General features: G+C 35.5%; 1 protein-coding gene across 1 annotated transcript in view; it reads right to left on the minus strand.

Moving 5' to 3' along the window:
- Positions 1-25,902, minus strand: part of MALRD1 (MAM and LDL receptor class A domain containing 1) — a 226,904-nt gene that overhangs the window by 84,524 nt on the left and 116,478 nt on the right. Inside the window, exon 26 of the mRNA XM_071428846.1 lies at positions 8,294-8,474. Within this exon, the coding sequence (XP_071284947.1) occupies positions 8,294-8,474 (181 nt within the window). The remainder of the gene's footprint in view (positions 1-8,293; positions 8,475-25,902) is intronic.

Here is a 25,902-nt window from a genome sequence, read left to right on the forward strand (position 1 = left end):
GGACACAAAATTTGGCCAAAGGACTTCCCAAAGCTGTTCAAAGCAAGCAGTAGCGTGCCTAAGGCCCCCGATAACCTGGAAGAATAAAAAATTTATTCACAGTTCTGGGAATGCAGAACTGCCTCTGGCTCAAGCAATACAAAAGATAAGAAAATTCTCTTTAACTTCTAGTGCTGATATCATGGAGTATATAAATCCACAGGAGACAAGGACAGAAGCTTTTATGGATAAAGACTGAAAGACCAGCTTTGGTATACAGTGTATCAGCAGCATAAGGATCTCATACTCATGGTACTCTTATATAGGGATCCACCATACTTTGCTTCATACCAAAGGACACATGAGGGAGAAGCATTGAGGCCTGAGCAATGAGGGTCTGGTTGTTTTAGGCTTTATCTCTTTGGAATCTGCAAGTGGTAAAAGAAAGGGAGAAGTGGAAATAAGGCAAAAAATCATGAGATGCTTTTGCAGAAAATCCTATTTCCCAGTAATTATGAACATGTTCAACCAGATAAAATTATCTCCTGAAACAATCTGACATGAGATCTCTACTTCTTGGTCCTTTTCCCCCTCCCTGTCTGTCCTCTATCCTAATTCCAGTGTAGAGTTACATTGCACCTCAGAAAGTTCAGATGAATAGATTATTTTTAGAGCTTTTCAATCATATCTATGCTGAAATTGACTGTCAAACTATTGTTTCCACTGTGATGCAGAATCAATCAAAATTACTCAATCACAGCACTCTCCAGTTATCACAGATCTCTTAGAAGCATTTGATATGAATATTTTATTTTTTTAACATGATCTTGTCCTAATGTTGTCCACAGGGGCTGTTGTGACAGACAAATGGAGTAGAGCACGTAGCGCAAGCTGCAATTATCTGCAAGTAGGAGACTCTTCCTCAGCTGAGTGCTCTCACTGTCTCTGCAGCACTGCCCTGAGATGTGAAATTCATCCTGGGTGTCGCCTTGCATGCAGGTGTATGATGGGTTACATGCAGTTTGGCTGTACTGGAAGGGTGCTGACTTTCTAGAGTCATTTTACATGAAAATGAACTCAGCCTGGGACAGGGGTCATTCTTCTAGTACCACCTTTACAGAGAAAGATTGTATACTAAAAAAAAAAAAAATAGAAAGCCCATTCACCTCAACCCTATATATTTTAGTAGCCAAAAAAATCCTTCTCTTTTGACCTGTTTGAAATAGGTGGAGTCAAAAAAAATCTACCACTGGATATGAAGAGTAAGCAATATGTGAAGTAAATGTCAAAATGATGGGATTTTAATTTTAGGCTGAAAGTCCTAGTTTACAGCCATGTGCTAGCAAACCAAAATATCTTTGGAGTCAGCAACTCTTCTTCAAAAGTTTCCCATGAGATAAAGAGAAAACTAAAATGCCACTGAGGTCTCTTCATGAAAAATGAGGCAAAAGTTATTTCTTGTTTCTCATATTCAAAATTTGTGGCATTACTTATAAATCTCTGAGAGTTGCAAAAAGGTGGTGAACAAACCTTTTGGTTAAGTTCATGCATTTTTTACATAAGCACAAACAGAAATCCTAGTTTACAGATATGCCAATGACTTCTAAACAATGCAGTAAAATCAAGACAATTCTGTGGTTTTCAAGCTGGTGCCATATTTCCCTTTATTCCATTTTAATTTTTTTTCAAAGAAGGTTGTCAAATGTAAATCTTTCTCCAAATTCAGACTGTAAAAATTAATTTTGTAAAAATTAATTTCTATTTTTCAAACATTTCCAGAAAGTCTTAATATTCAATGCAGTTTAAGCATTTTTGCATAACAGGACTTCTGCAGGAATTCATGCAGGAATTCCTGTCTTTCCCAAGTGTAACTGGCAACCCTGGCAAGCTGGGCTGAGGGAATTTCCTCCACATCTCTCCTTGGCATGCTGCCTTCCTCACTGAGTCCTTCCTACAAGGGCATGCAGAAGGAAATCCTCTGAAAGGCATCTGTGGCTGATCTTCACATTGCCAAAAGGGAGATTTTTTTCTTGTCTAGAACCAAATTGTGCATATCTGTACCCTCTGCTGAGTGCAATGTGATCTGAGTTCAGTAAATTTTCCCTCAAGTGATAAAGTATGTTCATGTTAATATATGTTACACTAAGCCAAGTTAATGATACCAAAATTTCTAGACATCTCAAAATGAGAAGTCTAGAGATAAAATTTCTTTCTCTGTAATGAAGAAGATTCAGTATCTTGCAGAATATTTTAAATTGATAGCTCACAATGGAATCAGAGATTAATTTCCTTGTAAAGGCAAAATCCAAATATAAGACTAACAAAAACTTTATCATTGATTTCAGCGCATTTACTGAGAAGTTTTAGCCAGGTCGTGTGATTCCAGTGCCCCATGTCAGAATACCCTGACATTGACCTATTTATAAAAACAGGAGAAAGTCATCATGAATCATTAAAATATTTGAAGGGGGAAAAAAAAGAAAATTTAAAAAACTGGGCATACATTCTGTCTGAACATCAGTGAATATCCTTAGTGACTAATTTAGGTCTGGCAGCTTTCTCTGTCTGAATTCCCTTCCCTCTCACTTCAGGGCCAGATTTGTACTGAATACTTCTATTATCAGAATTTGAACTTCTCTCAAGTATTTGAGAAGAAGGAATTAAATTCTCCACTAAATATAAAGTGTTGCACGATACATAGCTGAGGATTCAAAGGAAACACTGGCTTGTTTTAAAAACAAAAAAAGCTGGCCTACATACACAAACACTAGGATGTTTTAGTGATTGTCCCTCTGATCTGCAAAGCTAGGATGGAATTCTAATAAGAAAGTATTTTTCTACTGAGACTTTCAAAGCTTCTTGTTTATAAGAGCATGGAAGTAAAATTGTTCAAAGGATTTCAGTACCTTCACCTATGGTCTTTGCCATAAACAGTAGGTGAGAAGGAATACAAATATGTGAGGAGGAATACAAATATATGAGGAGAAAAGGAAAGAAAAATTTTACCATTAGGAAAACAAGCTTTATTCTATTTTAAGGAAAATTTCTGTTCAGCTCAATTTGGTGAAGTAATTTCCTATTAATCGATTTTATATATTTTACTTTTCTTTCTTTTAAAAATAAAATATAATTGTAAATTTAGAAGAAAAGGTTGTGGAGTCTGATTCCAAACAGTTAACTGACAAAGATCACTGGAGCTGTAAGGCTTCTGTCTTATTCCTGGATCTCTATGGCACTGAATTCCCAGACTATGAAAAATTATATAAATCAACTGAACAGCAAAATGTTATAGAAATTTCTTTCAAATTTTAATTCAGAATATAATTCTCTTATTTTCATCCATCTTCCCTTGTTAGTTTTTCAGGTGGTGGCCTGGAATGCCAAAATCAGTATGTATGATGTGGCTGAGTCATGTGCATGTCCATGCTTATATTTGCTGTTGTGTTTCTGAGAGGACAAAATTCCTTTTCTTTACATTACAGATGCACAAAAATCAGACTTCTGGTAACAGCATGACTGAGAAATTGTGCTCTTGATTCACTGTTATTTGACAGTGAGCCATCAGCTGGCAAAGCAGATCAATAGTGCTTGAAGTGTTCCTTAATGATAGCAGACTACATTATCATGAAGTTAAATTACATAAGTGTAAAAAATAAATTTATCATTAGGGATTATTCTGCATGACCCTTATAGATATTTTATCTTTTATTAAGGCAAAAATGGAGACACTTTTTTTCCAGCCTGCAAATAACCTCATGCATGGTCAAAGTCAATTATTAAAAAGCACAAGAAATTATGACAGTAAAGCCCATTCAGGTCACATAGTCTCAATAAAGTTGTATAAAGAATTATTGTACAAGTAAGTGAAAAAAAACCCCAAAACAAAACAGTACATCAGCTAATTTAAGAATAACTTTTTTCTATCTGTGATTTAATTTCACTATTTTTCATTTTTTTAAATTTAATCTGTAAAGTAAAATGTATCAGATTTGGAATTTAGCCTATTTTTGTTACCAGAACATTCTTACCCTCTCAAAACCAACTCTTTTATAATCTTTTTTTCATTCTATTCTTGACAATATATCCTAGAGCTCATATTTCCAATAAACCCACATTTCTTCTTGTCCTTCACTTCCATAGAAATTAGTGAGACCTGATGAAAATGAGCCTTGAAGGAAAGGGCTTCAGAAGCTCAGGTCATAATAAAGTCATTTGTAGTATTCTACTGATAAAGAAGCTGTTGACAAATTAATTTTTAAAAGGAAATAGTGAAAAGATTCTCTGTAATCAGTTGAAAATCCTCATTGAAAATGAACTATGTAAATCACAGCTATGTAAGTGAAGAGCAAAGAATGCACCTTGGTGCAGATACTCTTATGATGTATACAGCTTATAACATACTGTATGGAAGCAAGCTGAAGGAAAATACATGTAATAAAATAAGTATTTAGATATATTAAACAATGGTATAAATGTTGAATATTACCATACTCCAGAAAACCAATCTAATATTCACATGTAAAATATCACATGGGCTGCCTCTCTCTTCCCTTTTCACTGTCTCAACTTGAGTACATAATTGTGGCAAAGAGGCAATTATTTCATTGTGCTGACTGTAAACCATGTTCCAGGAATACCATTCAGCAGCTTCCAAAAGGACAGTCTGTGAGGAGGAGGCTATCCCAAAATATTTAAAAGCTCCAGAATTGCTTTTACTCTGGTTTTCACCACTAAATGCTGTCTACTGAGAAGCAGCTAAAAATTAGAATTTTTCCCCCATGCAATTTAAGGCATTCTCATTTCAACTCTATTTTAAACCTGTTTATTTTAAACCTGTTTTCAAGTTTTAATTATTTTCAATCTCTTAGTTTTTTCTGTGCATGTTATATTCCACTGTTTATGTAATTAACACATCCAGAATACCCATAATATGTAAGATTTTAGTTTAAGAAAACAAGACCAAGTAGAAAATACAAATGTGGCTTCAGCTGCCCTAAAGGACCCTTGTCATACGTCTAGCTCAGCAATTCTACAGCTCCAAACACAGAGCATGGGTAACTGCTGTAAGTCAGGTCATTTTGTTGATCAGAAACCCCTGTTCCCCATTTGCTTTGTATGCTGCTCTTCTTTTTGAGTTTGGCCACAGTAAGATTGTGTTTGCTGACTTTTAGCTTTTTTACAACAGACACAATAAAACTGTGAACTCTGTGCTGCAAAAAGTACAATCTGTACATGACATGCTTTCTCTATCCTGAATGCCCCAGGCTTGGGTCAGGTGGGAAATGTTATTTTTGAGAAACTGGCAAAATGTATTTTGTCTGTTTGTTCTACACAGGTAAAGAATCAATAACAACAAGAATGAGAAAGGTCAGACCAGGCACTTCATGTCGTCATGCCAACAGGAAGGTCAGCATACCAAAAGCCTTGAGAAAATTAAGCAAGCAGGTATCAACTTGTGGAGTAGAAGGCAAAAAATCATATGCAGAGTGCAGAGCTGATGTGAAAGGCACTAAATGATTCCCTTTTAATGTTGGTTTGAGGCTAAGTGTCCTCATCCAGATAAGAAAATCAGGGGGTAGAGGTGAGGTGAAGTGTGATAGGGTATTGGCTGATTTTTTTAGTTTTTGGTTGTTTTGCTTATTTTACAGGCATGCATGTTCACAGATGCACGCAGATACAGCTGAAAAGAGAACAAATGATAGCCCTGTGGTCCTGCTGGGAAGAAAAGGCATAAGCATAAACACATTCCCACAGGATACATAATCCTAAACTCTAGTGATAACCCTGCTGTACCTAGCATACACCACCAGAGATGCTGTAAGGAAATGATTCCTGAGTGTATAAAGACAGTACCCGATTAGAGTGCAAAAGCTATGACCATGCAAGTTACAACTCTATAAAGGATCAGCCTCTTGGGTCTCCAACTTTCCTAAATCAATCTTTAAAAAATTTTTATTGCAAACTATGTTTTAATTGTACATATCAAACTTCTATGAGAAAAGCCTTCTCTGAATCATCTGTCTTTAATTTTCTGCAAAATACACAGGAATATGACTGTGCTGAAGCTGTAGGGGATAGCAGTTGGACCAGTTGGTGCAACTGCTTTCCCAACAGAGCTTCTTCCTGAAGCAGTGCTGTAAAACAAATAGTTGCTATAAAGTAATAAACCAAGTTACTTCCTGAACTGTTTCACTGCAAAGGTATTTTAATGCAAGACTTGTTATAAAACACTGTTAACATTCAGATTTGTGGGGTCATAGACTAAAACCAAATATAAATTTCAGCAATCTTAACATTTTAAGAGATTAAGGATCCTTCACCTGACAGCTTTCCAAATCCTTATTGAAACAATTTCCTTCCTTGCAATGACAGCTCTGGAATATTCCCAGTTATGCTTATATGATGTCATTTTTCAGGATGTTATATAATATGTGGACTTAAGAGTAAGAAAAAATATTTTTACACTATATTAAGAGATGCTGATACTATCTTTATTAACAGAGATATTACTTCTTCCTTAAGAAGATAAAATCTACTATTTTCATTTGCTGAATACCTTCATGAATCTGACTGTGAAATGAAGTGTCTAGTTTGTTGTAGCTCCAAAACAGAACAGAATCCCAGAAATGTGATTTAACTAGACCCCACTGGTATGAATTAATACACGTGAACACAGCTGGCAACAAATTGCAAGAGAGACCTGTCGCAGACATCTTTCATGAAAAATCCTTTCTTAGGATTTTTCCTTGTGAGAAGCTGCAGTTTCAGCAACCAAAAGTAAACAATGGTTATCTGCTGCTGTGGAATGCAACAGGTAGACCTGTGATTGGTCTCCTGTGGATGTTTTGATTTACTGACCACTCATAGCAGAGCTGGCTCTTGATCTCTGTCTGAGACACAGATCTTTGTTATTCATTCTTGTGCTTAGCTAGCTTCTGAAGAAACCTTTTCCTTTCTATTTCTTTTTAGTATAGTCTTAATGTAACATATATCATAAAATAATAAATCAAGCCTTCTGATCATGGAGTCAACATTCTCGTCTCTTCTTCACCCTGAAAATCCTTGTGACCACAGTCACAGAGACCAACATTCACTTTGTTATTCAAGATGATGGATATTGATTAACCATCTCCTACCAGGGCATCCTTACTTATCTACCTTTATTTTTTGGAGAACAATCACATGCACAGAAATGAGGACAATGAAACACCTCAAAAAAAAAACCAAGGGGGTCAGTAATGCTCACATGCTTCATAGAGCTTTTAAGAGTACATCTGCCTTAGAGTTTTGTCAAAGTGCAATTTTGAAGAAGGTTCCAGACTGTATCACATTTCCATTCTTTGATTCATACAACAATTTCTGAATGCAAACCCTTCATTTTTTAGATGAAACTAGAACAAGAAGTTCATTTTTCATACTTCAGTTGATGATGGGTATCCAGTACATGGCAGGAGATTAAAGCTTGCTCAAACAACTACCACAAAACTCACATAGTGTTGATATGTGGCATCAGCACCTCGTTTAACAACATCACTTATGTTGTGTCACACTGTTTCCTACAAGATATAAAAACCACATACTTTCCTGCTTTCCTGACAGAACCCATGATCTACATACTCAGCATTTATCTTCTTGGTTTTAGGGGTTTCTTTTGTTACTGTTTGTCTGGGGGTCTGTTGGGGATTTTTTGGTGGGTGGTTTTTTTTTTTTTTGGTTGTTGTTGTTGCAGTTGTTGCTGTTGCTTTTGTTGTTTTTAATAAGGGCAAACTGCTCTTATTTTAGCCTATGTCCACAGAGATACAAATTAAATAGAATGTTCTCTGAAGGAGTCAAAAGTTTTATTTTGCTGACCTTAACACTTCAACTGAGCTGGGAAAAACAATATTGATAAAGGTTCATTTGTAGTCTTCACTTATTCTTATGGCAAGAGACCTTATAATAAAACACAGAGGCCACAGGTTTCATATAATATAATCTGACACAATTTATACGAAATTGTTATATACAGCATCACAGACTCAACAACTTACCAATAGATTAAAGGAAAGTCAAAATTACTCAAAACAAAATAAAGGAAACAAAACCTTAGTAATTTCTTGGATTTATCTGCCATAATTCAATGTGAGAACACCACACTAATGTATGTGCAGAAAAGAGTATTAAAATTAAAAGAGCAGAAACGATTTATTCATAACTGATTTTTTGAGCAGTGAAAATATTATGATAACAGTAAAATTATGATGTATTTAAAAATGAACAAGAAGTTCCTATATCTCATATAGCATCCCTCTAGAAATTTTCCTCTTGAACTTACTTGTGGTGCAGTTGTGGAACTCTATGTCATCTATTGCTGCTCCTCCTCCCAGGTGTCCGGTACGAACGCCTTCAAAGATAATTTCAAAATTCCTTAGCTTCCCCAAGTGTAACTTGACTTTCTTCCACTCGTCACCATGAGTTCCTGATTCACTCCATATTTTCACAGTGCCATCATCAGTCTGAAATTTGAATAAATTATATATAGTAAGATACATGTACATATGGATTATCAAATCCAAGTTTTGGGGAAAAAACCCAAACCAAACAAAGCAAAAAGAAGACTTGAAGACAGCCAAGCAGTTGTGTTGAGAATCAGCAAACAGATTCCTTGCTAGGATAATAGGAAAGGCAGTGAAATTAGATGAGTGCTGTGCAAATAATGACCATCAGTAGCAGGTAAAATCTCAGTAGAGAAATTACTTTGTGTGTGATTGAACCACAAAACCATCCATTTTGTTAGAGTCGTATTTAACTTTATACAAAACTGTTCTTTGTTTTTAGAATATATTACTGGATGAAAGGCTTACTCTACCATTTTAAATTGTATCCATCTATCTTTCAAAAGTTGTGACAATGGTGATAAAGGGAGGAAAAGCTAAGAAATATGTGATAACCATAGATGTAGAATAGCTTATTTGAAGGTAAATAAGAATACTCTGGCTCACAAGTACACTAATATATTTTAAAGCTTTTATTTAGACCTTTTATCATACTATCTATCTGGCAAGTCAGAAGTAAACATGCTGCATTTTATAATAGCAGTGCTGGAATGCAGATGCACCAATTTTCCTTGCCATAGAGGATTGATGCATACATACAATGACATCAAAAGGAAATATTTGCCTGAGTTTTGTATATGTCTAAATCTTTTTTTCTTTGTGACTGTCTGAATAACCATCTAAACTGTAAATGAGAATTTTTTCCTACTCTTTTCTTAGCAAAAGCCATTAGCACTCCAGCTGGGGTTAAGAAAAACACTGAGAGATGCATCAAGCAGCTAAATGTAATGCAGAACAAAGGTTCTAAGACTGTTGTACATGAACAAGCAAAATCTAAGGAAAATAGAGACAGCAGTAAAATACACAGGGAAGAAAATTAATTACATTTCTTTATCCATGGTGAACCTGTTAGATCAGATTTATGTTAATGTCTTATGCATATTTATGATGAGAAAATGAATCTTGGTGCTGTAGATATTGTATTCTGAATAAGAAAGTGCAGACAAGCATGCACACAAATATTACATTAGTTTGTGAATCAGGGAACTCACAGAATTGTTGATATCTTTTAGAAGGAGGTCCTTAGACCTAACAAAGCATAGAGACACTTGAAGTGCTGCTTGGCAAGGCTGCTCTTGAAAATCATAATGAACAGTTGAGGAACTTTTGAAAACAATGGCAACTTTACTTTAAAATGCTAAACAGGAAAGAAAAAAAGAGGGATGAATTTCCATAACTTCATGTCAAGTCATAGATATCCAGCTGAATAACTCTATTTCTGCACATAACTAATGATGTTCAATCAGTGGTGATAGCAGCCCTAAGTCATGATATCTGAGCATACAAGGACCTACAGATGCAAGTTTAGGCGTTGCTTCATCAGTTATGTCTCATTTGTTTAAAGCCAATGACACAGTTCATTAAAGTGAAAATAATATAACAAGACCTTAGTAGTGCTTTGTACTACTAATTCCAGAGTTGATGACAATTGTTAATGAGGTTCTTAATGAGTTTCTCCCAGTGAGACTCCTAACTCTATGTGCCATCACATCAGCAGTCCATTCTTTTAACCGACATAGCACCATAGGTCATCTCAAGTTGAAGGGGACCCATGATGATTTTCAAATCCGACTTCTTGCTTCTTGCAGAAGTACTTAAAATTAAGCCATGACCAAGATCATCACCCAGATGTTCCTAGAACTCAGAGATGCTTCTTGCTGTCATCACCTCCCTGCTGAGCCTGCTCCAGGAACCAACGACCCTCCCAGTGAAGAAGCCCCTTTTGGGCCTATAGTCAGTGCAATTAAGGGGGACTGGAATTAGCATGAGAGTAAGACCTTGTGTAAAACTTTCATGTACATTTCAGTATAGAAACACAGCTTAGAGGGCTCTATATTAACACTGAGCTCAAAAAGGGTAAATACAGTCAATAAAGCTGTTTTCAAAAGTGGTAAAACAGAGTGGCAAATTTATTTTAAACTTATTCCTATTATTCCTGTTCATCAATAACTTAACTTATTTCAATAGCTCAGCTATGTCTATTCCATTGATTCTGATATTTTTCAACAGCCTCCAGGCAAATATTTCTTATTATTGGGGTAGTTTGTTCAGTCTGCAAACAACTTTCACCTATTCATGACATGAATAAAATGGATGGTTATGATGAGTTACATTTGGCCTGTTGTATTCTCCAACATGGAATACAACACCAAACCTTAGAAAAGGTGCACTTTTAAACATTTTATCCATTTGTTGTATATGAATCCTCTTCTGTCTGCACTTGACAGCTGTTTGGAATACAAATAATTTTCATTAATATTTTTCATAATAAATCACTGATTAATTTTAAAAAAGTAGCTCAGCATTAGTGGTGAATTTAGGAAACTTAAAATGAAGTAGATTAAAATAATGCTGAATGACAAGGGACTTGCCTTACATTCATGCATTTGAGCATGATAGAAAAATTCAAAACTTTTTTCTATCTGAACATTAAACCCCAAATCTATTAGAAAATTAGATGCATCTAAGATTGAATGTATGGAGATACACAGAGATAAGTATTTATATAAAATCTGGAGGTGTTAAATGTTGTACAGTTATCTCAAGTATGAGCCTCATGTCTGCTACTAGCTAGATTTTGATTGATCTCACATTATATTTAATTACATGACATTCTGTTCAGACTAACATTGTGTTTATCACATTGATTTTTGAGTAAAGGATGCTACAAGTAAGAAGTGATGGGGATCACACATTTCTTTAGAAATAACTACATAAAAATGTTGTAGCAATCAATTTGTATATGGTATCATAGCCATAACGTATCGAACCTTTATGCAATTTTAGGCACTGGGGCATTTTTTATACAGCAAGACAATGAAATATTTTTTGTTAAAAAGTATTTTTCTGGATGGAAACTTTATGGCAGCCTCCTTGTACTTCACAAGCTACTGAATACAAGTACACAAATAAAATGCAAGAGAGACATCTCTCTTCTTGTCTGGGTTCCACAGACAAAAGGAGTTCCTACACCACAGCAGAGCTTCATAAAGCATGACAGGCTGATTTTTCACTTGCCCAGCTACAGCACTACATACCAGAATGTAAAGCATCCTCACCCCCTGAATAACTGCATGAAGGCTGTTCTAATGCAGAGTGCAAAGTCCCTTCAAAGTCATAAGCCCTGCACATTGTCTGCATCAAACATCCAAGGGGAGGTGACAAAGGAAGAGACAAGCAGTAAACTTGGCTTTCCTCCTCTCCCCAGGCCCAGGGAGTGAAGCTGGCTTGGCCCAGGGCTGTGAGATATACATTTCTGGATACGTGCTTGGCATGAGAGGATCACTGCTTTGCAGCTCGGCAGATTCCATTTAATGAATTATTGTTTTGTTTTCTGCATTCTTCAACCTTTTAATCTGTCTTGTGCTTGGGCATTTCCTTTCATATCTTTGGAATGTGTTTGCTTCTAAAACAAATACAAATATGGCCTGAGGTGGACAGAAAAATTATTCTGTGCTTTGACCTGCCCATTGCATCCAGAAATCCTTCTATCTCTTTCACTCTTGTACACATATATTAATGTAAAGGAGAGATATGTGAAAGAGATATATGACAAGTAGAAATATGCTCAGTGTAGAGGAGGCTGGAGGTCACAGTGTCACCTTTTCTCTGCTTTTCAGAGGTTATTCTTTTGCTGAGACCTACTTGTATTGAGTGTAGATTTTTCTTCAGCCTGGGCTGGTTGGTGACAAAAGGCCCAGCTGACCTCTGTGCTCCAACTGGTAGACAAAAAGTGGATCTGTGGGTTGACTCTGCTGGCTGTTGGTCAGGGCAGGAATCTCATTTTCCTGCTACTCCTCCAGAGTTTAGCTGCATGTAGTCTTTATGCAGACAGAAATGGTTAAAGGGAATTATTTGTTGGTCATACTATAAGTTTTACTGGATGACTGGACCACAGGATGCAATGGAACACATCCTAGATTTGCATGAGTGTTTCTTCTTTAGACTTACTGCTTCCCAGAATATGGTTTACTATTTATTAGTGCAAACTATCACCAAGCAATACTACTACAAAAAAGCTCCAGAAATTTCCCCAGAACATAATCTTTAGAACCTATTTTGTAATTCTGCACTTTTTAATTCCCTACACTCAACCTGGGAAATTCCAAGAGATCAATGTTATTTCCAGAGCAAGTAAAAAAAATTGTCACTTCCCAAAAATACACACTAAGACTGCTAAAAGCAGTGTTTTTATTTAAGGCTCTGGAAAGTTATAATTAATTGCACATCACTGCCCTCTGTGGGTTGAACATAGTGAAAGGTCAGGCTCAGGTGAGGAGCCATCATTAAGGAAAACTTGACAGTAAAGGGCATTGATTTGCACAGTGGGTCCTAGACTTCCATTATGGCACATTATGCTGAGTCATAAACACTCAGAAAATGGCAGAATTAGTTCTAAGAAGGCCAAAACCTGATTAGATCGGCAGGTCTGTATGCCCAGCCCTATTGGAAAATTAATATTCATATTCAGAGGATTTTTATCTGCTTTCTGATGGTCTGAGGGGAATTATTTTTTAATGATTTCATTCCATTGCAATTCAGAATCTTCCTCATGCTTGTCTTCATTTGAAGGACAATCTAAAGTGTTTATGGCCTCTCTTTTGAGCACTTCAAGGGGGAAGGTACAACTTACTTGGCTCAATATTCTCCTTAATTCACCTGGGGATAGTAAGAATAAAGGAGAGGAAGGATTTATTTTTGTCTTAGAATTCCTTTTATTTTGTAGCCGAGTCTAATATTTTTTCTATCCATCAGAGACCACCATTATTCTCAAGGCTACATTTCTAACAGAGTCAGAACAATATTAGGAACTGACTCCAAAGCATGCACAAGGAGTATGTGATTTTCCATTACAAGATGTTGCAAAGAAACTTCCTGTGAATACACTTACTTTCTGAGCAATACAGTAAGTATTCCAGATGCAATTATAAAGATTTTTCTAGGAGGCAACCTTCTTAGTTGCATCTGCAATGAAACAGAAATGAAACACAGATTTTGTTCTTGATCTGCACCTCTCCTTCTATTCATATTCCAAGCTGGGTTCAAAATATTTTCCTGGTTCATTCCCATCAGACATTTATTTCAGCAGAGCAACAGGAAATGAATCAGAGCTTACCAAATGGATGGACGCAATGAAAACATTTCTTAAATATTCCTGGACTCCTCAAACCAAATATACTTGAGGGCTTTTTAATCAGAGACAGAACATTTTCAAAAGATTCATAAAAAAATAATTTAATGTTTGTTATTAATACCTTTAAAATACTTTCCAGATTAACTGTATCAAAAGACTCCCCTTTCTAGATCATCTTTCAGACTTTTTAGAGAAGTAAAAAGTTTGCTTTGAAAACGGTATCTTCCTGAAAAGCTTTGATGATCCAGAATCTTTTAAACATGATATATGTTATCCAAAGCACAGAAAAATAGTATAGAATGAGCATAATGTGACTTTAACTGTCACTGCTCTTTCCTCTAGTTTTGGATGCATTGTTATCCCTCTGTTTTACAAGTGTATTTCAGGAGGGCAGTTTACTTTTCAGGCATTTATTCTTTGTTTAGGATGAAATGTATTTTCATGGTGTGCAAATGAAGTTAATTAATAAACCTGGTTTTAATGCATTTTTATTTTCCTTGGTGTGATAACATTATTAAAGTCTTTTCAAGTAGTTTAAAAATTAAGTACTCCATGATGAGCTGCATTCCTTCCCTGCTTCTTCCTTTTCTCAGCAAGGAGTGGAGAGCAGTCCTGAGTGCTACACGCACATCAAAGGAACAGGAGGTAGTAGGAAGAAAAGTCACACTTTTCTTTATTTGTCCATAATTTAAAGACCTTGTCCATGAATTTGTATTTCCCCAAGTCACAGAACAATTAATATCTTTGCTGACACTTCTAAAATCATCTATATACTTATTTCAGTTTCATTGCTTGAGAGTGAGTCCTATTTGGAGAAGGTTCCAAGCACTTTCCTTCTAGATTTGGGCTGATGCTACCTCTGCACACAGAATACTTGCCTAAAGATCTCACTTCCTAAGCTTTAGTCTCTCATAAGTAGCTTGAAAAAAAAGTACATTACAATACAATAAAACTGAAAACTGATGCTGTATAGCAAAATCTCTTAAAAAAAAGAAAAAATATTATTTAGTCTCCTTCATCTGATGTTATATTCACAGTATGAGAAATTCCATTTTTTTTCATTTCTCTCTCACTTATTTTCTCTTAAAATTTTCTAAAACACGGTTCTACTTGAAAACAGTAAATTAACCATACAGAGTTTGATCTTATATTTCATTCAAGCAAACAAAAGCTCTACATGAGCTAAATGGTCAGGAGAATCAAATTATCAAACTTATTTAAATGAGTCAAAAAATGCACTGAAGTCGATATTTGTTCATCCAAGACTTAAAATTCAAGCTAATATTTTCCTTCTGATCCTCTTCCCTATTTTCTTTGTTTCCTTGTTTCTTCTTTTCTCTCTTCTATCTTTCCTTCACAGTAACACAAAGAAAAATGGGAGCAGCCCACAAGGCCATGAAGATACGAGTTATGAGCGAGCACGGCGTCCTCTGGCACACCTGTCAGTCTGACAACAATTCCATACCAACAGCTCCCTTAAACAGCACTGGTTCAAACAACCCAGCTACCTTATTTTAGAGAAAGGCACATACTTGGCATTTTATGGGCAAGGTTGATATGCAAACAAGCCAAACAAAACATTTGTACATGTTGTCATTAATAATGTAGGAAAATCCGGGCACAGTAGTTGTTATTTATTACTCTGCCCTTAGCTAATGTTTTGAAAATGTGTCGCTCCTATTAAATAATTCTTGTAGTTAGTATTGCCACTACATTTAGAAAATTGCTGCTAATTATCTGAATGTTGAAGCTCTGCATTAAACACATAATTCCAAAATTATTGACTCTTCCTAGATTAGCTCTGAGACAAACAGAAACTATTTCAATGTAGGAAGTGCTTTTAAACTCAAAATTTATCTTCCATCACTAAGCTGAAGGATGCTGCAACATGCTCACTATGCATTCTGAATTTTTCAGCAAATTGAGATAGCAGAAGTGAAGAAATAACATCAAAAGAACAGGCAAGAAAACTGCAAGAATCTACAAAGTAATGTTTCGAAAAGGCAGGGACAAATTAGGGACAAGTATACAACAGGATGATTTTTACTTTAGGAATGTGGTACTGATGAGCTTACTCAAGCTTCAGTGACTTAAATAAGAATTCATGATGCTCAGCAATGAAAAGAATTCATTAAAAATCCAAAATATTCAGTGTTATATTATGGTAGGAACCAGGCAAGCCATTTAGTATGTCTCTGCCTTCAATAAAAAAACACTTAAAGAGTAAACACGAAGCTGATCAAATGACATATTGGAGAAATTATTTTATCCAGGCAACATATACATGCTACCTATGTACATCAGCATGCATGAAAATTTGGCTCCATTCTTAAGGACAACTTACAAAAATCACACAAAAAATTTAATTTTCACAATATAGTATAGAAAGAAGGAAAACAGCAAGATGAAACAGTGATATTTCAGCTTTCAAGCCTTTTATTAGAGTCTGTGTGTATTAGTCTCAGTAGGTTTTCATAATAAGAGTTAATGACAAAACCCATCCAGCCAACCCTTTAATTTCCTCCTTTGTGTAAAGTTTTAAGATGATTTTCTTTCTCTGAAATATCTTTCCCCCAATTTTCATTTCCTAAATTATCATCACTATAATAAAGGACTACACATTTCAGCAAAAAACCCCCCCATGCATTCTAATGAAAAAAGCTAGATAAATAAGTGTACCACAGATTAAATTCCTTTTTTAAAAATGCACCTGTTTTGTTTGGAAATTTCGACTCTCAGTGAATTCCTCCAGAGCATCAAAAGGCATCAACCCCTCACCCTGCCATGGGTGCCAGCATTTGCAATATTTCTAGAAGTAAAATTCTGAAATAGTAAGACTCTTATTTTTTAATTGCTCAAAGTGATGCATTGAGAAAAGAATTTAAAAGATGCTTTGATAAAAAGGGATTGGAAATTCACCTGGAGACAGCAGTTAGTTTCAAGCAGGTATACATTGCAAGGAAAGACAATTAAATTGCTCGTTAAAAAAGGAAAAAGTTACACTTCAAACCCACTTATTTTGGAAATCTGTAATGGGAAGGCAAGAATAATTTGTTGTTTTTCCTTAAATTAGTCTGTGTATTTCACTTTCTTATAACTTTGATTTATCCTGTCACAACTATTAAATCTAATAGATATCATTATAGCCAGCTTTCATTTATAGCCAAGCAAACTTTTCTGACATTTGCATCCTTTTACATTCCCATGGTAGTATTTCTATCAAATATACTTTTATGTGCTTAGGCTCTTAAAAAATATATCTTCATTTCATATGTTATCCTTACCAATTAGAAGAGAGAAATAAAACAACTCACTGTAAAAGAGGATTCATTAGGTACTTTGTACTACTTCATCCTCTCCTCATTTCCTAGCCCTCCCAGCCCTTCTTTCTCCTCAAGTGCATATATTTCTTCTAAATTTCCTGTCATGATCCACCTTTATTTGATTTTGGGTTTTAGATAGCTTAAGGGATATAATTTTGATTGCTTGGATGAAATTTTTTTTTCCTCTCAGTTCTGTTGCTAAGGCTTAGTAGTAGTAAGCATTAAAGTCACTTTATAAGACCATTAGCATTTCAAGCAACTTAGTTCTGTTTTGTCTCAAACCCTGTTACACCTTTGTTTTAATCACATCTTACAGATCTCTTTGGAATGTTCACATCTCTAAGTTGAGACAACTGCAATTTTGTGGAAAAGCACAGCTTTCAAGCTTGAGAAATAATCACAGTTACAAAATTTCTAAGATTCTGGACAACTATTACAACCATCCATAGTGCCAAACAGGGCCAGTGTGCTAAATGCTGTGCAATGATAGATTCCATGGATTAAAAAAAAAAATAACCCCCTTACTTCTATGCACTACCTACACAAATGCAGAGCATACAGAGTAATAGATGTAACAGAACAGTTTATGAATCAAGATCATAAAGTATTTTGCAGACATGAGGAAACCTCAAATCTGTCATATTTTTCCTCCTATAGGGAATATTTTGAATACCATACTGAAAGATGGGAGGCAGAAGTCACTTTCTAAATTTCAGTTCTTTTTATGCATCTTTAACTCACCTCTTTTTTTTTCTTTTTTTTTTTTCCCATTCATTTCTTTCTTTATCAGTTTGGATATGGACTGAGAGAAGGAATACAAGTATCTGAGTAGGAGGTGCATGCCCCTAATAACTCTAGAACCAGTGGTGACATCCATGACAGGAAGGAGGATGGCAGAGCACAGCCCCCTGAGTGTCTGGGGAAGTTCTGTGCTTACAGCCAGCCACACTGAAACTGGGACTTGGGTAAAACTCTCACCTCAGCTCTGCAGAGCAGACCAGACACTGCCAGGGAGAGCTTGTCCAGGATGCCTTTGGGAGAAAAAGGATAGTGGAGGACCTTTCCTTTCACATGTCATGGATCAAAGTACAGTTTGAGTGACACAGTGGGCAGGCAGGACACAAGCTGTGCTGGCAGGACAACTTCTCTGCCCTGACACTTTGACAGATGCTTGCTAAGGTCAGAAGCATTCTATGCATGGTGTCACAGTGTTTACATGATCAGTTCCACAAAGTGGGAATTATGGAATCAACCTGTGTGAAAGTCCACTCAGCTCTTCAAAATGTGAAGATTTGTGCATGAAGAACTAAAGAATTATCACTATAGCAGCCTTGTAAAATAAAACCCCCAAGGCAAACCCAATTCAGCTGAGCAAAGTTTCTGGAACCTTCCTAAATATTACTATTGACTATATTATTATTGACTAAATATTTAGTCAATATTTCAATTTGGCAATTCACCTCTAATAACTCTTTGATTCTCTGTATAATACTGAGTAGAAGAAGTAGGAAAACATATTTACAGAAATTCTGGTGAGAGAAAAAGAAAAAAAAATCGATAAAATAAAGAAAAAAGAAGTACATATCTCTGATGTAAACAAAATGTTTTTAGGAAAAGTAAGGTTCTTTCATATATGACAATCTCATTAAAAGATTAGTAATAATTTTAAGACTGACAATAGTAATTTTTAATTCTTGTACACTGTCATTAAAACCTATAGGGTTTCAATAAATTTTTAATCTGTCACTTCTTCAAAGTGAGAGATCTGCAGGACAAGGATTGACATGAATATTCCTGTGCATCATATGCTTTTTCAGATGTATGATAGAGTGATTAACGTCAATCAGGTGTCATTCCTACTTTGATGCAGTGGGATGTTCTCTGGGATATAACTGTACTTCTTTCTTTGTGACATCTACTATACAGCCTATTTGTATTCTATTAGAATATTTTCAATTCAATTGCAGCTTTTGGGCTTGTAGAAACATAGAACAGATCCTCTGGGATATTAGATTAACTGGACAGCCTCAGGGGACCCAAAACACTGACGCTGAAAAAAATAGTAAGTTCTTTATATAGTCAAAACTCAATTAAGAATGTTAAGCTTCACTGTATTGATCCTGGATAAATGAGACATCTTTAAGAGAAGTGTTTAAGTTCCTGTCTCTATAACATCTAATGGATACAGCTATTTATCTCAGAGAATTCCAAGGAACCAGGTATTTGATTTAATTTTTTAATCTGCAGTTATGAACTATGTTCCCTAAAAATTGAGGGCTCTTATAACTGACAGATAGTCCTGTAATAAAACACTTCTCTATCCAATGGCCACCACCCAGTATGTTGAAGGAAAAATGAAGTTATAAATATGTACATATGCATAGCATGGTAGGGATGTACAAGACAAAATTTGCAGACAGATTCACGAGATCTTGGTATCTGCATTGCCAGCAGCAATATTAAAAATTTAAGTATATGGCAACATTTACTGAAATATTCCAAATTCAAATATTTATCCAACATTCCTGACAGTGCCCAGTACTGCTCACTGAAAGGTATTATATACACTTACAAGGCTACAAGAAGCTGTAGGGAAAGTAACAGCCACCTTTCCTCTTAGAGATGTTTGCTCTACAATGAGACAAATCATACTTAAAATTCCATTTGACATGGGGAGTAAAACAAAGAGTGATTAAGTGATTGCAGCAGTGGTTGCTCTGCGGACATCTATGACTTTAAGTAATAGGAATTTGTCCCACCCAGACTGGGACAAATTGCATTTTAAAATCAAGTCCTGTGACCTTAACATATTTCATAGGAAAAAGCTCTCCCTGCTGTAGAAAGAACAGAGATCTCTTTCTAAGAAGTCTTTCCTGTGGTAACAGACATCATTTTCCAGGAAAAGGCAAAATGATTGATCTAAAAACAAACACAGGAACACGTCAGCCACACTCCAATATATATAAAAGAATTTTTATCATCTTTTAAAACAAATACATAGAAGATTAAGGTAGAATAGGAAATTCTGTGGCACTTCTTTCTCTTCCATTATTATTTTTTTCTTTTTCAATCAAAATCCCTCAGAGATCCTTCATTTTTTTTCCCCAGTGCAGCAACTATTACATTACCCACTTCTGCTTTATAGTTTCAGTAGCTGTGGTAACCTCAGTTCTCTGGTTCTACTTCACTTTTTCCTTAGATCTTGCAGACAGTGCAGAAGTTCTGTCTGTGTTTTCTAAATGGATTTATTCCCTGAAGCAAATAAGCACAGAGCTAATTATCAGAAGAGTAGAAACCTTTTACTGTGCACTGAGGAAATATTGCAACATTTAAAAAGGCAAATCAAGAAAAATATAGCCACTAAGTGACAAAGCAACCCAAGAAAAAGAAAACTCCAAGGGATTTGTGGAAGAATGTACCTTCCCTACCACTTCTACAGTAGAAATTCAATCTCATCATGTCAGCTTGGAAAGGGATATTTCAAGATGATGATTAAGAAGTTTCTATAGCAGTGGCATCTTCTGCATAAAATCTGTAGCAGTTAAATTGGCATACTCAGAAAAATAAATTATATGCTTTAGGATGTTTTGTTATCATTTACCAACATGCCTACTTTGGTCCTGCCACATTGTAATCTGTACCTTTTTTTCTCATATGACCACATCTTTTGTGGATATTATTTATAAAACCATTCAGGTTTTCAACTACATGCAGTGAAAATTCTCTTGTCAAACTCTTTAATATTGCTCTTTTCTAGACACGTGGTGTTTTTGAAAGGATCTTACTGCACTTTTTTTGTCAAAAAAATCTCAGATCTAACCTGAATAAACACCTCATTTCTCTGTGCCACAAATCTTGGTACAACTGGGAAGGAGAGGACTGCAATTTTTATAGATATTAAATTCCAGAGAAACTGACTTTAACAAACTACACTTTTAACTATGGAAAAGTCTAAGATTAATTAATGTGCTGCTAATGAGTCAGGGGAAGATTTTCATTAGCTCCAAATTCCTATCCATAGCCCACATACAATTCCTTTCCATAGCCCACACACTCAGACTGGGAAAAGAAAAAAAAAGCAGAACTCTCTTTTAGTAACTTTTGAAGAATAGAGCCAGTATATAAAGTGTTAAAGAGATGAAAACCAACTTAAATAATTTTTGACTGCTAATAAACTCTTTGCTAACATACTCATTCTAAGCTCCCATTGAACACAATTCTGAACTGAATCACACTGTCAAAATGCTCAGAATAATGTTGTGCACTGCAGAATCCTTCATGTCTAATGATATTTCCATGCCATAAATAACAAGAGTCTTCTAGTGTTCGCTGATCAATGAAATGAATTAGATGCCTCATGCATCAAAATTTAAATAGTACCTCTTCTGGATCACATTGGAAATTCTGATTTAAAGAAATTTTTCTTCCATGCAGATCAAACTAAATTAAACTGGAAAACAGTAATATACTAGAGCTGTGCTATTCAGTGGAAAGCGTGAAAGGCAGCAGTGAGTTTCTGAGGGGAAGACCAAATAACATCTAAATATAGGCTGAAGATTTTAAAGGCATGAATGGCAGAGTAGCTTTATCATCCTGTCACTTAAAAGAAGAAGCACTTTATTCAGATGCCTAAATGAGATGGTATAAATGTACAGAAAACAAGGGTAAGCAAACTATTTAAAACCTGAAAGATGGTTCACATTTGTGCCTTGATTTATTGATTCAGCCAAATAAAGACTGAGTGCCTGGTCACCTGTAATTTCAAACAAAACACAGCTTCTAATAAACTGAGAAGTTAAGAACAAAGTTATACAAATGCATTAGCCTAATTTTCCACTGTGGTTTCATATGACCTTTCCATAACCTCTGTCTCTTCTTGCATTTCAGTGAAAGAGAAACTGACATTCATAAAATTGGATGTCAAATAATAATGTAAATTATTAATAATAAAACAGCATCCTCGGTATAGAACCTTATCTTAGCATTATAGTAAGAAAAGTGGGGTGACATGGTTTAGAGAAAAGAGACAATTCTGAAAGGAAATAAAAATAAGGTTACCTGCACTTTCTTATTCACCACCTTTCAATTGTTTTCTTTATCTAAGTCAGAATTAAAATAAGTTTAAAATATGTAATTGTATTTACATTCAATGACTGCTATGCAACAAACAAGAATGCTTTCCATTACACTTTTTTTTTCTCTCTTGTATGAATTTGAAAATTAAGAAAAAATGTTTGCCTCATAGTTTTCATTTAGTATGAAAATCTGAGAAGCATGCACATCATGTTTTGTTAGATACAGTCTCAAAGGCTTAGTGCTGTTTGTTTGTTAGGTAGGTTGTGGGTTTTTGGGTATGCTCACTCTCTTCAGAAAACAAGACCCCAATTCTGCTAAGAAAATGCTCATACTTTGACGACACCCACTTATTCCTGGTTCACATTACAGCCCAGCATTGCAGCTAAATGTTAAACAACTCTCATTATTTTTTAATTCCATAAGATTTGTACTTTTAATAAAGATTTATTTATTAAAAAAACAAGCAAAAAAAACCCACACAAACAAAAGCTCCACCAACTTTCCATTTCTAAACAACGGAAGCCAAAGAAAAACTAGGATCACAGGTAGATTAAGGCCCTCTACAAATCAGGTATATGGGAGCTAAGGAATGCAATTTTTAGTGTTCATCTTCTACTTGTAGTTCTCCTGCTGAAGGCAAAATCAAATATACCCTGCAGACCACACAGTTACACCCACATATTCCAGACTTAATGCAAGTAGTCTGTAACCCCTGATTTTAGTAATATTACTGTGTCATCTCTCACGACTACAGCAATTTAAACAGAAAATCATGTTAACATGGTTTATTCAGTTTTAAAATCAGTTTAAAATTCCTTATTTGAGCTCCCTGATATTTTTTAATCAGAGATATGGCCTGGTAAATCTTGCAGAAACAAATTACAAAAGAATGAGGACATGGGGAAGTGCTGAGGGAAGCTGGAAACCTGAGGAGTACGACTGAAAAGAAAGACCTATTGGAAGAATTTGAGTCTACAAAAAGGAGAAACTGCTGTGAATGGACTATGGGATTTCCACAAGTGGGCAGGAAATTAATCTCTGAGCTGCAATGACCCTTTCACCAGCAAGCACCGTGAAGTTACTGAGTTGTGGAAGGTTTTGTTTGCATAGTAAGATGGTGGGAAGAAACTGGTGTCTCTCAAAGCTCCCCCTGCATTGACACTGTTAATCTCTGCTGCAAATAATACCTGCTCTCTGCAATGTCCTTGCATGTTAGTGAGTGAATGATAAGACAATTCTACCTAATGCTATGGGGTCAACCTACAAACAAATACATTTAGAGATTATTGCAACTGTAAATATGCATACTTAAAAATTCCTAGTCTGACTCTCACAGGAAATTACCAGAATCAGATCCTCCCATAATTGCAAAATAAATTATGGCAAATACAGAAACACAAGTGGTTTGGGGTGGTTTTGAGGTTTTTTGTTTGTTTGGCTTTTTGTTGTTTGTTTTTGTTTATGGTTTTGGTTTTTTTTTTTGTTTTGGGGTGGTTTTTTTAGTTCGTTGTTGTTGTTTTTCTTTTTGTTGTTGTGGTTTTTTTCTTTTTTTTGGTTGGTTTGGTTTGTTTTTTCTTCCTGAAACTAATGAGAATTCAAAGCTGAAGGTCATAAAAAGAAAAAAAATCTACAAGGATAAAAATTAGACTCTTGTGTTAAGGACCCTTATTGATTAATCAAAGTAATTTTAAGCACACTACAACTTGGTACTGCAAGCCTGCCAAAGATCAAGGACTATCTTGATCTTCATGACACTAAAACTTATCTGAGAATTAAAAAATAAAGGTTGCATTAAAGGAATACAAAACCTGCAAAAGATTAATGTTCTGCACCATGAGTGCTAGTGCTACATCTGATCGTGATGAAGTTTCACAGTATAACATCTGCCCAGTTCAGGATTTATTTGAAAAAAAAGAAGGACGCTTTTCTCAGTGGAAGACCAAAGAGGCTTTGGGATGTAAAAAGCAATGAGAAAGGAAAAAGAAAAAAAAGAAAGATCTTCCACCTTTGCTGAGGTCAAAAGGAGCTCTTAAAAATGTTCAGATTTTTTCTTGGAACATTTCTAAAAAATTTAGAGAGTTTTTTCTAAGTGTGGTTGTTGATCAGGAAAATTAGATACTGTCTTGGAATTTTACATCTGATCAATGTTTTATGCTTTGTAAAAGGTATCAGCAGGCACAAGGTTACATCTTGCATTATTTAGAAGAGAAGGTGTGGAAAATGCTCAAAGCCCAAGGCTGTACCTCAGAGGCTATTGTTCAGACAAAGTCCTATGCCTGTTTCACAGTTATTATAAAAAGATTTGATTTTGATGTCTGTTGCTGCAGTAAAAATTATTAAACAGCAGCTCTGAGATCCTTCAAAGAACTCTGCCCTGAGACCCATTTAAATCACAACTTTCACTCCTAAATGTGTGCCCTGAAAAGTGCTGGAAAAATGCAAAATATGTCTGCCAGCAAAGATCCCAGAGTCACTTCAAAGTCTCATATGCTAAAAAGCAGCAATGTGATAGCACTCTCTGAGATTATAAGCTGACAAATCAATAAAGTAAATCACTCCCAGAGATCTCTGACTTGAGGAATGGGTCCAGTGAAACAACAGGAGGGAGCTGTGCAGTCTGGAGGAGACTGAAAGTGCATTTGTTATCTAGGCCACATTATGTAACTTGGTGAGGTAGAAATCAGGAGGGTGGCACCAGCTCTGGGACACACTGCTTGTGACTCCAGGTGCAATGTCACAAGCTATTGCTGAGTTGCTACAATGACTCTGTGTGCATCCCTCTGCCTGGTTTTATAACCATCCACTGCCCTGCATGGCAGGGACATGCCCTAGTCACACTAACCTTATACTCTTCGTCATCCTCACCTCTTAAGTGAGAAAAAAACAAGTTCTCAAGGAATTTTAAGGAAAAAAATCCTAAAACTTCACATATGAACAATTTCACTTACATCTGTTTCTAGAATAACAATGATTGCAGGTAAAAAAAAATCCTCTGATAAACCTCTCATCTTCACACTAAAGATGCCAAAATACAAGGGTGATTCTTTAATTTGTCATTATATTGCAAGGGTTCCATATTTTTAGAGTTTTGTACCTCCTTGATGGTTCTTGTAGGCAGCTCCTCTAGGCACTGGCTCTTCCTTGTCCTCACAGCAGCCAACTGAGTCCAGTTCCCCTCCACCACCCAATCCACTCTTTTATAACACTCTTCCTATTGGCTACAGCTGTGGCCTGTTAAAATCAGGCCTGCTCCTAATCCTTAATAATTGGCTCAGCTGCAACTCTTCAGGGGGTTAGATTAGTTTCTATGTTATATATTCTATATATTCTGTTCCCCTACATTAACTCTTTTTTAAAATAATTTCTTCCTTTAAAGGATGTTCAAATATATTATTCTTTCTCATCAACTCTTTGGAATGAATGCTTACATCTGGTTGCAGTATAGGAATATAACTAATTATATTCTTCCAGTAACTGACAATAAGAAGATTGAAATAACTTCCTAATGTATTCATCTGGGAAAATAAAACACACTGACTGGTATCTGCTTTCACCTACATTTTTGCATAATTGTTTGTACCTTCTATGCAAACTCTTTTTGAAAAATTATGCTTTCAATGAAAACTGATTTATTTCTATTTAATCGGTCTCTCATTCTCAATTTGCTTGGAAATATGCTTATGCCATTGGGTCAAAATCAGGCCTAAAACAACACTGTTTGAAAAAATGTCTAAAAAGATAAAAAGTGCTGTTTGAGATTCAGAAAATACAAATAAAAATTTTTCTTGCCCTGGGA

The sequence above is a fragment of the Agelaius tricolor genome, unplaced genomic scaffold, assembly GCF_023055355.1.
Source record: "Agelaius tricolor isolate 1412-34295 unplaced genomic scaffold, bAgeTri1.0.p SCAF_6, whole genome shotgun sequence".
Lineage (NCBI taxonomy): Eukaryota > Metazoa > Chordata > Aves > Passeriformes > Icteridae > Agelaius > Agelaius tricolor.